Source organism: Martes martes (assembly GCF_963455335.1).
Source record: "Martes martes genome assembly, chromosome: 4".
Lineage (NCBI taxonomy): Eukaryota > Metazoa > Chordata > Mammalia > Carnivora > Mustelidae > Martes > Martes martes.
In genome coordinates, this window is record NC_137891.1 from 183,556,439 (window position 1) to 183,569,063 (window position 12,625).

Below are 12,625 nucleotides of genomic sequence, written 5' to 3' on the forward strand. Positions count from 1 at the left end.
CGAGAAATGATTTTCTACTGAGCATGGCCTGAGGAGGCTTCCCGAAAGGTACATTTGGGTTCGACCTTGAAGAGTAAGGGAGAAAGTCCAGAGAACCTTGTAATTAGTGCTAAGTGTGGGCTTCTGCCAGAGACCTGCTGGGAGCAGAACCCCGGGCTCCACCCGCACCTGCCGACCAGGAGGGAGCGGCCCGGGAAGCCGGGTGCAGCGAGCTCTCCAGAAGATTCCCCTGGTGGCTCAAGTCTGAGAACCACTGGGTGAGCAGGGCTGTGCACCCCAGGCCTTTGCTGAGTGGCCCGCAGAGGGCTCACCACTGAGCGGAGCTGACCTAAGAACAAAGATGTATGTTAAATTTCTTAGAGAGGTAAGGTGATTCCTTGTCCTTTACTTGGAAATGTGTGTCAGTGTTTTCTGTTTGTTTTATAAAAAGATGGGGAGACCACAGACAGTACTAGCTGAGATCTCTTTCAAATGTCCTTCCTTGTCAAAGAAAGAGTTGGCCACCTGATGTCAGCCCCCGAACGTGTTTTTGAAATTTTACTAGTCCCCAAAACCACAAGTCCAGAACTACGGAGCCACGGGATGGAGACAAGAGCCTTGGGGATGTCTGGAGAACAGCTATACTTGCGTCCACTGGAGTCTGACGCTGTGGGGAGAGCGCTTGGATCCCCAGGGCCCTGGGAGGATGCGTGAGTGTCCCAAGGGCCTTGTGTCTGTCCGAAAGGCTCGGGGATTCTGAGCCAGGGAGGACCGCTTCTGTGCCCCGGGAGAGGGTGTGGCAGGGTCAGTAGGGTTGGGGGTAGAGAGAGAATTGAGGAGGGGGGCTCTTCGCTCCAGGGCCACACTGCTGCAGGTGGCACCTTAGCTTGCCAAAAACATTTTCAACCAAGCGATCCCATGCCGTGGCCAAATTCATTCCCACTCACAGCCTGCCTGGCTGAACACAGCGCCCGAAACAGGACTCGGGTGTTAACTGCAGAGTCTCTCCCGTGACAGACACCCCCTGCAGCGGTCCCACTGCCGCCTCTGCCTGCACAGCAGCCTTGCGCCCACCTCTCCCCTCTCCCGGTGGATGAATCACCTGCACGTTAACAGGCTGGGACAGTTGACCCACAAGACAGTAATGCTTTGTGACTGAACCTTAAATGCACGTGGGTCTGAATTCGGGGAAACGTTTCATTCCGTACCTTGGGTTTCTCCATCCTGATGTCCCATATCCGTTGTGAATGTGACTGGGCTATGTCGCGCCAGCCAGCTACTTCTGACACAACCACCGCCTTTGTTCCTTGTGATCCGAAGCTGAGTGACATACATGGGATCATGGCCCTGGACATCTAGGGACTTTCCTGCCTGCACTTTACTCAGGGCCTTTGTTTTCTCCGGGCCGGGAAGCTTTGAGCTACGGCTGCTCCACACCATCCCAGAGATCCCAGTCACTGCTGCTGTTGAGGCCAAAACTGTGGTTTCACCTCCTCTACAGGAGGGGAAAAGGTGTCACTGATGGTCCTTCTCTGAGGATATACGTGCTGGAGCAGCTTTGTTCAGGCTGCCGGAGGAATGGGATGGGTGGACCTGATCTTCCGCTGCCCCCACCCCCGCCTTGCAGTGCCCCTGGAATGCCAGGGCCCCGGGCTGGTCTCGGCTGTGCAGTCCCTGGAAAAAGGCCAAGACAGCTGACTACGAAGTGCCTGGACCGGCGCCCAGGGCCTCCAGCGCCAACTCAGCCTGTTCTCCAGTGCCGCCGGCTAGGGACACCATCCCTAGTCTCATCGAGCTCACAGTCTGGCTCAGGGGACATACAAGTGAACAGGCAATCACAGCTCAGAGGTGTAAATGTCCTGATGGAGGAAGTACTGGACTGGAACCCAGGCAAGCCTGCAGTAACTGGACAGAGGGGTTGACTGTATCTTACCCAAATGACCTCGGTCCGGAAACAGCTCCCTATGAGACATCTCCTAGCAACTCTTCTATTGTCTGGGCTAACCTGCCCTGGAAAAGGAGCTTCAGATCAACCGAGACACGTTGTTGCTGTAAGCCTTGAGGCTTGGGCTACATGATCAGGTTATTCACCTGATTTTACAGAGAACATGCTTCCCACCTCCGAGTGGAGGCTGCAGAACGACAGTCAAAAACATCCCTGTCATGTCCCCAGTAGCTTCTCCCAGTCTCCTCTCCCTTCCCTGGCATGCGAAGAACTATGCATATAGAGCAATTAGCATTTAATATTTGGTAATTAGCATGCTTAATTTGATTCAGAGAAGTTCCTTGACATTTTTCTAAAAACAGCACGTTCCCGCCCACCCTTCAAAGAGCAAAGCCATTTGTGTAAAAAAAAAAAAAAAAAAAAAGTGTGCCAGTCTTATTTGTTGCTGAATATGCATGTGTTGGCCTCTTCCGGGACACGGCTGGTAAATTTAGAAACTCGTTTAGAAAAGAACTCCTTCTCCAGCAGCCGCAGGGCTCACGGGTCGGAGAATCCAGAGAAAATGGCTAGATCTCCCTAAAGTCAGGGAGCTGTGTTGGTCCTTCTCAAGTACATAAAAACCCTCAGTGCGCCCCGGCCGAGCCACAGGCTCCGTTCAAGCCCAGCAAGGAGCCACGTTTAGGGACGCGGCGAGAGAAACATCCTACCCCACCGCCCCGGCGCAACAACGTAACTCTGCGCCGACAGTGCAGCCGCCCGCGCCGGGGTCTGCAGCCCGAAGCCTTAAGTCGGCGGCCCTCTCGTCCCAGCGCTCGGAAAAGTCCGCGCCGGGCACCTCTGCGGCCCTCGGCGCCTCCCGGACCCCAGAAACGGGGCAGGGCCCCAGGGGTTGTCGGGCCTCCCGGCCGGCGCCGTACCCCGGGACGCACCCGGACCCCCTCCGCCGGTCCCGCCCGCCCCGAGCCGGAACCCGGGCCCGGCCGCCCGGCCCCGGCCCCCACGTGGCCCCTCGGAGCGAGCCGCACTACCCTGCTGCCGCCGACGGACGGTCCGCCCCAGCCACTGGGCACCGCGCTCTGCACCGGCGGCCAATGAGCGCGCTCCGACTGCCGGCGGGGGCGGGGCCTCGGGGGGTCGCCGCGCGCCCGCGCTCGCGCCTCCATTGGCGGGGCTGGGTCCCGCCCCCTACGAGTGGGCCCCGCCCCGCCGGCCGCGTTAGGTTGCCGCACGGGCGGCGGGCGGAGCTGGTCCCGTTGTGCTGCGGCTCCGCGCGGCCTGCAGTCCCGGGCCCGCGCCCCGCGCCGCCCGCCCGCCCGCCCGCCATGGAACCCGGCCCCGACGGCCCCGCCGCCTTCGGCCCCGCTGACATCCACGAGGGCTGGTTCCGCGAGACGTGCAGCCTGTGGCCCGGCCAGGCCCTGTCGCTGCAGGTGGAGCAGCTGCTACACCATCAGCGCTCGCGGTACCAGGATATCCTTGTCTTCCGCAGGTACCACCGCCGGCCCCGGCCCCCGAGTGCCTGCGGCGGCCCTCGGCCCAGACCGCGCGCTGCCCGCCGCCCCGGAGCCAGCCGGGTCTCTTCCTGCCCGGGTCTCAGCCCCGGGCGCCCCTCTTCCTGCCGGACCCCTGTCGGCGCCCTTTACCTCCGGGCGCCCCCCGGGCCGTCTCTGTCCCCGCCCCTCCCCCTGCAAAACTGTCAGAAGTTCTGAGGAACTAGGCCCGACCCCTCCCGGGACCCCCTCCCCACCCTGCATCCCGTCTTTCCGGGCAGGGGGCCGGCGTTTCGGGCGGTCCTCTCCGGCGGGGCGGGAGCCGGAGTCTGCGCCGGCCCCACGCGCCGAGCTCCACGTGTCAGTCCGGGACACGTCAGAGCCGGGACCCTGAGTCCACCCCCACCCCCCACCCAGCGGGCCTGCCTGCCGGTCCTCGCCACGTGTCACCCCCCAGCACTCACTCCTGGGACCCCTTGGCAAGTTGGGGGAGAGTCTTCTCACCGGGGGGGAGTGGGGGCCCATTGCCCCCACCTCAGGGGACCCAGGTCCCTGACTGTCACTCCCGCCTTCAGTAAGAGCTACGGCAACGTGCTGGTGTTGGACGGCGTCATCCAGTGCACGGAGCGGGACGAGTTCTCCTACCAGGAGATGATAGCCAACCTGCCCCTTTGCAGCCACCCCAACCCTCGCAAGGTACCCCGGCCCCCATCAAGATGCGGCCCCCAGCTTGGAACCGGGAAGCCCCACCCCTCAGTGTCCCGCGGAACAGGGCAGAAGGCCTCAGCTGTGTCCAGCTCAGCCCAGGGGCTTCCTAAATGGTTGTCAGAAAGTGCTAGCAAGGACTGGGGAAGGAATTGGGGCCCAGTGGCCCACTTCAGGAGGGTGGGGGCTGCCACAGCCTCTGGGAGCAAAGGGTTCTGGCTGAGGCCTGCTTCCTCAGAAGGAGCAGCCCTGGGAGGAGTTTCCAGGAAAAGGGGACACCTCGTGCCAGGTTCCTGGGGCAGGAAAGCGTCTCTGAGAGTAGCAAATGAAGTAACGAGGTCTGTCTGTGCATCAGAGGAGTTGAGAAACCATCTGTTCGGGTTGTGTTGTGCGAGTGCCTCTGCCCTGTGCGCGCCCAGGCCCCCCGAGTCCTGCCGGAGCCTGTTTGGTGGGGCTGGTGCTCAGGCTTGGGGCTGTGTTTCTGAATAATCCTGCCACTCCTAGGTGCTGATCATCGGGGGTGGGGATGGAGGTGTCCTGCGGGAGGTGTTGAAGCATTCCTCCGTGGAGTCTGTGGTCCAGTGTGAGATTGACGAGGTGAGTGCTAGGCTCTGGGTTCGAATCCCAGTTCCGCCCTGAATTGGCTGTGTACCCTTTGGCGCGTCGCTCAGCAGTGCTCAGTTTCTTTGTTTCTCTCAAAAACGTGTTGGAAGGATTCGGTAGGAAAGCCAGGTAGCAAAGGGCCTGGCAGGTAGTAGGTGTGCTGAGATGCTGGTTCTTAGACTAAGACTTAGTTTTTCGTTCTTCGTTTTAAGACTACACTGGTTTTAAGTCAAGTCCCAGGCAAGACCCAGGGGTATTGCAGCTACTTGTGTGTCCACCCTTTTCGTTCAGCACGTTTTTAATAAGCACCTGTTAAGTGGCAGCCAACGCTCGAGGTGCTGGGATAGAGTGGTGAACGGACAGCTCCAGTCCCTGCCCCTTGAAATGATATTCTAGTGAGGAGGAGATCTCAGAGGCACGGTGGGGAGGAAAAGACCGGCTCAAGAGATTAGTAGTGAAGGCTGGTCGGCACTTGCCTGGAGGAGATGGGTTTCAGCCGAGGCCTGGATGAGAAGCAGCTCGCCATGCGGGGGCAGGGGAAGGCCCTCCTGGCAGAGGCTGAACTCCCCTTCCTCTGTCCCAGCAAAAAAGTCACTCAGATGGGACAGTCTGGTCCAGGGACAGAGAACAGGGATAGGAGGCAGGAGCCAGCCCCCCATGATGGCGGGGGAGGCAGCAGGATACCGGGTCTCCGCAAAATGAATGGCTTGCCCAAGTGACCAGACTATCTAAGGGACTATTGGCGGGCCCCCAGCCCCCACGTCCCAGCCGGGTCCCTCCTCCGTCCCCAGGATGTCATACAGGTCTCTAAGAAGTTCCTGCCGGGCATGGCTGTGGGCTACTCCAGCTCCAAGCTGACCCTACACGTGGGCGACGGTTTCGAGTTCATGAAACAGAACCAGGATGCCTTCGATGTCATCATCACTGACTCCTCAGACCCTATGGGTAAGCAAGGGACGGGCCTGGCAGCCACGGTCCAGAGAGCAGCCCTCCCTTTGTGCCCACAGCTGACTTGCAGAGTGAAAGACAAAGGGGGTCCAGAGCTCGAGCTGCACCGGTCCCTTCTTGGTCACTCCCTCCCCCACCCCAGACCTGGCTCCCCAGAGAAGGGAGAGCACACTGCTGCCCAAAGTTACAAGTGGATTGGAAGCCTAGAGGAGAGCAGGGCGCTGGCCTTGGCCCACAGAGGCCCCAGCTTCCTCTTCAGTCTCCTCTCTGCTCTTAATAGGCCAGCATCGGGGTGGGGGATGGGATCTAGTCTCAACCCAAGCCCCAGGGTGTAGAGTCCCCTGACACAGTGGCCATGAGACCCGCCCCCCCAAACACCTAGGAATGGGATGGAAACGTGGAGCCCCCTCAGGTACTGAGGCAGCGGGTCCCTGCACTCCTCCAAAGCACCCTCTTCGTGGTTGGTTTCTGAGGCCACAGACCGGGGTTCAAATCCTGGCCCTGCCCCCTTGGCGGCTGTGTGGGTCTGTAGTGGGGCAGCCGCGGTGCTCACCAGCCCCCAGAGCCGGGTGGGGAGGTCTCAGCCAGAGGGCGCTCATTGTCCCTTGTCCCCGCCTCTGTAGGCCCTGCAGAGAGTCTCTTCAAGGAGTCCTATTACCAGCTCATGAAGACGGCCCTCAAGGACAATGGCGTCCTCTGCTGCCAGGGTGAGCGGGCCAGCGGAGGGGGGTGCTGGGGGCCTCGGGCCGGGCAAGGGCGGGAGGGGCGGCCCTCCGCTGTGGGCCGGGGAGCAGGCCTGCCCGCTGCGGCTGATGCCCCCCCTGCTGCCCGCGCAGGCGAGTGTCAGTGGCTGCACCTGGACCTCATCAAGCAGATGCGGCAGTTCTGCAAGTCGCTGTTCCCCGTGGTGGCCTACGCCTACTGCACCATCCCCACCTATCCCAGCGGCCAGATAGGCTTCATGCTGTGCAGCAAAAATCCCGTGAGCTGCGTGCCCTCCCGGGGCGGGGTGGGGGGGTGGGTGTTGCGGGCGAGCCCCGAGAGCACTTCCCTGATGTCCGCGCCCCCGGCCCCAGAGCACCGACTTCCGGAAGCCCGTGCAGCAGCTGACGCAGAAGCAGGTGGAACAGATGCAGCTGAAGTACTACAACTCGGACGTGCACCAGGCCGCCTTCGTCCTGCCCGAGTTCGCGCGCAAGGTGAGCCGCCCGCTGGCCAGGGAAGGGCGGGGGACGGGGGGCCTCCCGAGGGCGCGCCCGAGCCCCGGCGGGACCCAGCGTCCTCCTGAGCGGGCCTTCTGTCCCACCAGGCCCTGAACGATGTGAGCTGAGCCCAGGCGCTGCCGCCGCCGCCCAGGACCTCAGGCCGGGGAGCCCCCGGGGCGCCTGGGCGCAGCAAGCCCTGGACGAGACCCCCCCGCCCCGCCGGTGTGCCCGCCAAGCAAGTGTTACAGGCCCCGGAATGCTGCCCGGGCTGCCCCGCCGGGCGGACTGTCTGTCTCTCTGTTGGCGTGGCGTCCGGCCTCCAAGCCTCTACCAGCTGTGTACAGCACCTTCTCCACCTTCTGTCGCCCTCACTCACCAAACACGTGTATTTATAACAAATTCCGAACCATGTGTCCCCAGACCTTGAATGGGCCCAGGCAGGTGCTCCGGCAGCTGTTGCGGGGCGCTCCCGTGTATGGGGCTCGGCCTCCGGGCGTGTGCCACGTGTCGGTGAACAGGAAGGCCTGGCCCTCCTGTGTCACCTGGGACTGGCCCCCTGGCCTCTGGTACCAGGGGGCACCACAGTTACCAGACCGGACCCAAGTCTGTCCAGAGACACTGCCATGGTCAGTCCTTCACCAGGCCCCACAGAGGGCAGAGGTGACAGACCCCCGGGGCCAGGGCGGTGGGGTTGAGAAGATCGTGGTGGGGCCACTCTGGGACTTTGCTGTCTCAAGAACAAGGGTCAGTCACAGGGTTGTCTGGGCCACTCCCGAGGCAGCAGGCCGGTACGTGGTTGGGGTCCAGTTGTTGGGCCCGTTTAAGCATATCAGGTGCCCTGACTGGGCTCAGGATTCAGACTTAGGTTCGAATCCCACCTGCCAACCCAGGAGCGGGCTCTAGTGAATTCCCAGAAGTTCCCCCCCACCCAAATGTCAAGAGGTTGAGAAAGCAGGTGTGGGTGGCCTTCTCAGGACTCTGTGGGTGCAGGGCTGTCCCCTCTCCAAGGTCCTGAATCTCCCTCCTCTTCCCCGGGCACCTCGCCCTTCCCACCAGCCAGGACTGAGGCTCTCCCGGGAGGAGAGTAGCCACCATAACGGGGTGCAGATTGGGGGAGGGGTGCCTCCAGCCCACTCCTGTCAGGATCTGCAGGAAAAGGGCCCTGCTCTTTGGAAAAGCTGACCTCACCAACCCCTTTCTCTACCCGGGGCAGAAGCGAGGCCAGAGGATGGGTTGACCTGGAAGACCTGGCAGGAAGGGGACAAGGGAGTGGCCCCGGCAGGGAGGTGGGGACCAGAACACCCCCGACCTGCACCTGCCATGGGCAGCTACCTTGGACCTGGCAGCTTCTGGCGGGGCTGGAACCGCAGTCACAGGGGTGGGGAACAAGCCTCCAGCTGCATAGACAACTTCTAGAAAGGCTTCAGGGAGGACACTTGCCCTCTCTGGGCTCCACGCCCCCCCCCCATCCCCTTCAGACATGTGATCACAAGCTCACTTCGCCATTCCACCACCCCCCAACCCTAGAACAATCTTAAAACCAGGCCTCGTGGTGGACATTGTTTGCCCAGGTCTCTCCACTCCCAGCGAGGCCAGGTGGGGACATGACGTGAGCCACAAGGCCCCGAGTGTCTATTAAAGGAAGATGGCAGTGGCTAACTATGAAGGTCTGACCCAACCCAGGTCTCCTTCCTTCAACCCTGCAGCTGCCCATGAGGAAGGTGCTTTAACTGCACGGGAAAGGTAGATGACCTGCCCGAGGCCACACACCTAGTAAGCATACGGGGGACACCAGACAGCTGGCCTTCGGAGAGCCACTCCACTCAACCTGCCCTGTGTGCCTCCTCTGCATCCCAGCGCACCCTGACGGGGACATCCCCAGATGTTCACTCTCCTCCCCTAGCTAATCTTACCAAACTCCAAGAAGGTCCATCCTCAGGGTGACCCTGGAAGGCTGCTGGCGGGGCTCTGGATCTGGGTCTGAATGTCAACTCCATCCCCTGTTGGCTCAGTGGCGTGAACTGCTCAGCCCCCGGCTCGCTTGCCCTGTTGGCAAAGTCATTGAGGGCAACGTTCCTCACTTGTGACAGGCTCGGCTAAGAAGCGTGGGTCATGCAGTGCTTGCGGGACTAGTGGGAATCAGGACTGCCCGTCGGGTCAGAGGAAGGGGAGGGGGCCCCAAATCGTAGAAAGAGTTGGGGTCCTTGGGGAATCAAGAATGCCCGACCTGCACATTGAAGTTGTCTGCCATGGAAGTCCTTCCACTTCCCCAACTTTTGGTAAAGCCTCCTTGAAGGGGTGCACGTGAAGGACTAGCGCGGGACCTCACATCTAGACAGATGGGACGGGAGACAGGGACTGATGGCCCAAAGCAGAAGCGGGTCATTCAGTGCAGACGAGGCCCGAGCCCTGAGGTCCCAGAAACCCTGAGAGGGCCACGAACAGGCCCCGCCTGTGGCATCGAGGATAAAATTGATCCTGTCTAGAACTTTTTGGGTTTTGTCGTTATTTTAAGTAAACTTCATGCTCGACATGGGGCTCGAACTCACAACCCCAAGATCAAGAGTCACATGTTGTGCTGACCGGGCAGCCAGGCCCCCTCCCCACCGCCGCCATCTAGTTTTGGAGTTTAGTTATTTATCAAAACTAAGCCTGCCCAGGTTTAAGGACTCCAGTATTTGCAAGAGGATCATTGGAAGGAAAATGGCGGCCCTCCCCGGCCACTCGGCTTCCAGCAGGGCGAGCCACATGTACCGCTCCCAGCAGGTGGTTCCGGTACTTACCTGCACGTCTGTACCCTCCTGTCTTACTGCCTTCCAGCTCATTGGTTTCAGTCATCATCTGATGACTTCCCACTAAGGAAGCTACGGATTTAGTTCTTTCCTTCCCTGACCCCATCAGACCCTCAACAACCAAACGATCACCTCGGTCAGCACCATGTCCCATGCTGGCGCCATCACAGCTCACGAAACTCAGCTCTCGGCTGGGACGGGAGACTGACTGCATCCCCCCGCGCTGCTGCTGCTGCTTGCCCCTGGAGGCGTTTCGCATTTGCTTAATCGTTAATAAATTCATCACCAGTTTAGCCAAGAAGTTTTTAACCAAATCTTGAAAATTTGGTAAAAGATCTTTTTTTTTTTTTTAAAGATCTTTGGACTCAACACATGTCAGGAGGATCTGGACAGAATGCTGATCAACTTTTTTGGCCATGAGGTCGTAGTATCTGCTCCATTATGATTTATAGTTAGTTCACGATCACATTGAATGGAATTTTCACTAACAGGAAATACTAATATACGTAATATGCATTTGTCCTTTATAATTTATACCAGAAAGTAACTAAGACTCTCATTTAAGAAACAAAAACTACGGAAAAAGTTTTTTTCAATCTCTAAACTCTACAAGCGTTGTGTCCTGAGCCTTCTGACTACACCCATCGGAACTCCCTATCAGAAGTCCTGTTTCTTGGACTCCAAACCTTCCTGTTTCTTGGTTTACTCCCTTGTCTGTTTTTCTATAGCAGCTTTCTGAGGAAGGGGACAAGAGACGCAAAGTTTTAAGACTCTGACAGCCAAGAAACGTCTTTGTTCCACCTTCGTGCTTGATTGATGGGTATAGAGCACGGATGGGGTCTAGAATTCTATGTTGGAAATCATCTCCCTTTAGCATTTTGAGATTTGCCCTTTTCCATTTGTGTCGATGGTCTACCGCTGTGTTGAAGATTAGCCCAAACATAGCAGAGTGATGTCTTTTCTGGGGGTCAGGATTTGGGGAGTGACTTAGCGAGCTGGTCCAGCCTGGAGTCATTCGTAAAGTTGGAGTAAAGCTTCCAGCCATGGCCACAGTCACCTGACCTTAACTGGAGCTAGAGGGTCAGGTTCCAAGACAGTTCCCCACGTGACCAGCAAATCACAGCGGTGGTGGCTAGGAGGCCTCCATTCTTCCCCATGTGGACCTCTCCACAGGGACACTGAGTGTCCTCACAGCGTGGCAGCTGGCTTCCCAGAGCAACAGATCCTGAACAGAGCCAGAGTAACACACTGCTTCAGCCATGATCCACCCACAAGCCTTGCTCCGTTTGGGAGGGGCGAGGACACCAAAGCAGGAATCTTTTTTTTTTTTTTTTAAGATTATTTATTTATTTATTTGACAGAGATCACAAGTAGGCAGAGAGGCAGGCAGAGAGGGGGGTGGGGAGGAAGCAGGCTCCCCGTTGAGGAGAGAGCCTGATGCGGGGCTTGATCCCAGACCCTGAGACCATGACCTGAGCCGAAGGCAGAGGCTTAACCCACTGAGCCACCCAGGTGCCCCCAAAGCAGGGGTCTTTGAAGGCCATCTCGGAAGCTGGCTGCTAGCTTCCGGTGTTGTTTTGGGAGCTCTAGAGTAATTCTTTTCCTGATATTTTGTATGCAATTTGTTCTGTTTCCTCTCTCTTTCTCTCTCAGTGTGTAGAAAATCATTTTTCTCCCCAGCCTTTTGAGATATCACACATAAAGTTCTGTTTTCATCTATTGTTCTGGGCGCTGGGGACACTTTTAGTCAACAAACTCATGTTCTTCTGTTTGGGGACGTTTCTTTGCATTTTTTTTCTTTATAATTTCCTCTCCTCTCTTTCCTTTATTTCCGTCTGGAATTTCTCTTATTCAGCCTGTGACATACGGCACAAATCTGTTAATGTTCTCATCGTTACTATTTTTCATCTCTTTCCTGCTCTATTTTCTGGAAGATTTCTTCTGTCTTATCTTCCAAATATTCGATGGAGCTTTTCATTTCTGTCATACTTTTTATTTCCCCAAATTATTTTTTTTTCTGAATGCTCTTTTTCTTTTTTTTTAAGTTTTATTTATTTATTTATTTGTCAGAGAATGAGAGAGAGGGGGAGAGAGAGGCAGGCAGAGGGAGAAGCACACTCCCCGCTGAGCAGGGAGCCCGATGCGGGGCTCGATCCCAGGACCCTGAGATCACGACGTGAGCCGAACGAAGGCAGAGGCTTAACCGACTGCGCCACCCAGGCATCCTGAATGTTCTTCTTAAATAGTTTCCTGTTCTTTTTGTTCTTGTGTCTGAGGTTTTCCTTGAGTGTTCTGCTTATATGTAAGAGTAGGGACTAAAAAGGTATTTGGAGTCTCTGAGCACATGACTGGGTTTTCACCAAAGGTGACGCGGCTGAGCCATTTGCTGGGAGAACCTTCCAAGTCAGTGTCCTGGCGTCTTTCCTCCTGGACCGGCCACACTGTCCAGGAACAAGAGAGAAGCCTGCCCGGGACGCTGCCTGGTTCTAGAAGCTGGATCAGGAAGAAGGCTAGGGCTGTCGACATTCAGTCTGTCTGCTCAAACGCCCTGTTTTCTGGATGTCCCTCCCTGCTCAGGGGGCCTGGGACCCTCCTTTTATTCCCTCTTGTTTCTGCTGGGGTCGGGGGTTGAGAAACAGGATTGGTCGACCTCTTAATGCTTCCAGAAGAACCCGTGGTGCCGTCCATTCCTAAGCCCGTTCCCGATCCCATTGCCAACTTAGAGCTGCTTTCTTGAGAGCAGGTCTCACCTGTCCATCTGTTTTTCCAGCTTTCAAACTAGTGAGGTGCGTCCTCTCCCATATCCCCCCTCCTCGTGCGTGCATGTGTTTTTAAAATTCCTGTTCCCCATCTTGTGTAGGAAAAAAGTCGTGGAGGAGGGAGGCAGCCAAAGTAGACGCATCCCCGTCTCTCCCCAGAAGCCATCGTTGTCTTGACCATTGTCATGGAGGCCCCCGC

The 12,625-nt window shown here is 57.9% G+C and overlaps 1 protein-coding gene across 1 annotated transcript; it reads left to right on the forward strand.

The window, feature by feature from the left end:
- Positions 1-3,142: 3,142 nt before the first annotated feature.
- Positions 3,143-9,360, forward strand: SRM (spermidine synthase). Its single transcript, XM_080802716.1, has 8 exons — positions 3,143-3,413; positions 3,990-4,110; positions 4,624-4,716; positions 5,514-5,667; positions 6,294-6,377; positions 6,507-6,652; positions 6,747-6,869; positions 6,980-9,360. The coding sequence occupies exons 1-8, from the start codon at positions 3,247-3,249 to the stop codon at positions 6,998-7,000; spliced, it is 909 nt and encodes a 302-aa protein (XP_080658842.1). The 5' UTR covers positions 3,143-3,246; the 3' UTR covers positions 7,001-9,360.
- The last annotated feature ends 3,265 nt before the right edge of the window (positions 9,361-12,625 follow it).

What these genes read in the sequence shown, in the direction of transcription:
- SRM (XM_080802716.1), top strand. Translation starts at nt 3,247, where the DNA reads ATGGAACCCGGCCCCGACGGCCCCGCCGCCTTCGGCCCCGCTGACATC. An exon ending in TGGCGTCCTCTGCTGCCAGG is followed by an intron (nt 6,378 to 6,506) that starts GTGAGCGGGCCA and finishes CTGCCCGCGCAG; the next exon opens with GCGAGTGTCAGTGGCTGCAC. An exon ending in TGCCCGAGTTCGCGCGCAAG is followed by an intron (nt 6,870 to 6,979) that starts GTGAGCCGCCCG and finishes CTGTCCCACCAG; the next exon opens with GCCCTGAACGATGTGAGCTG.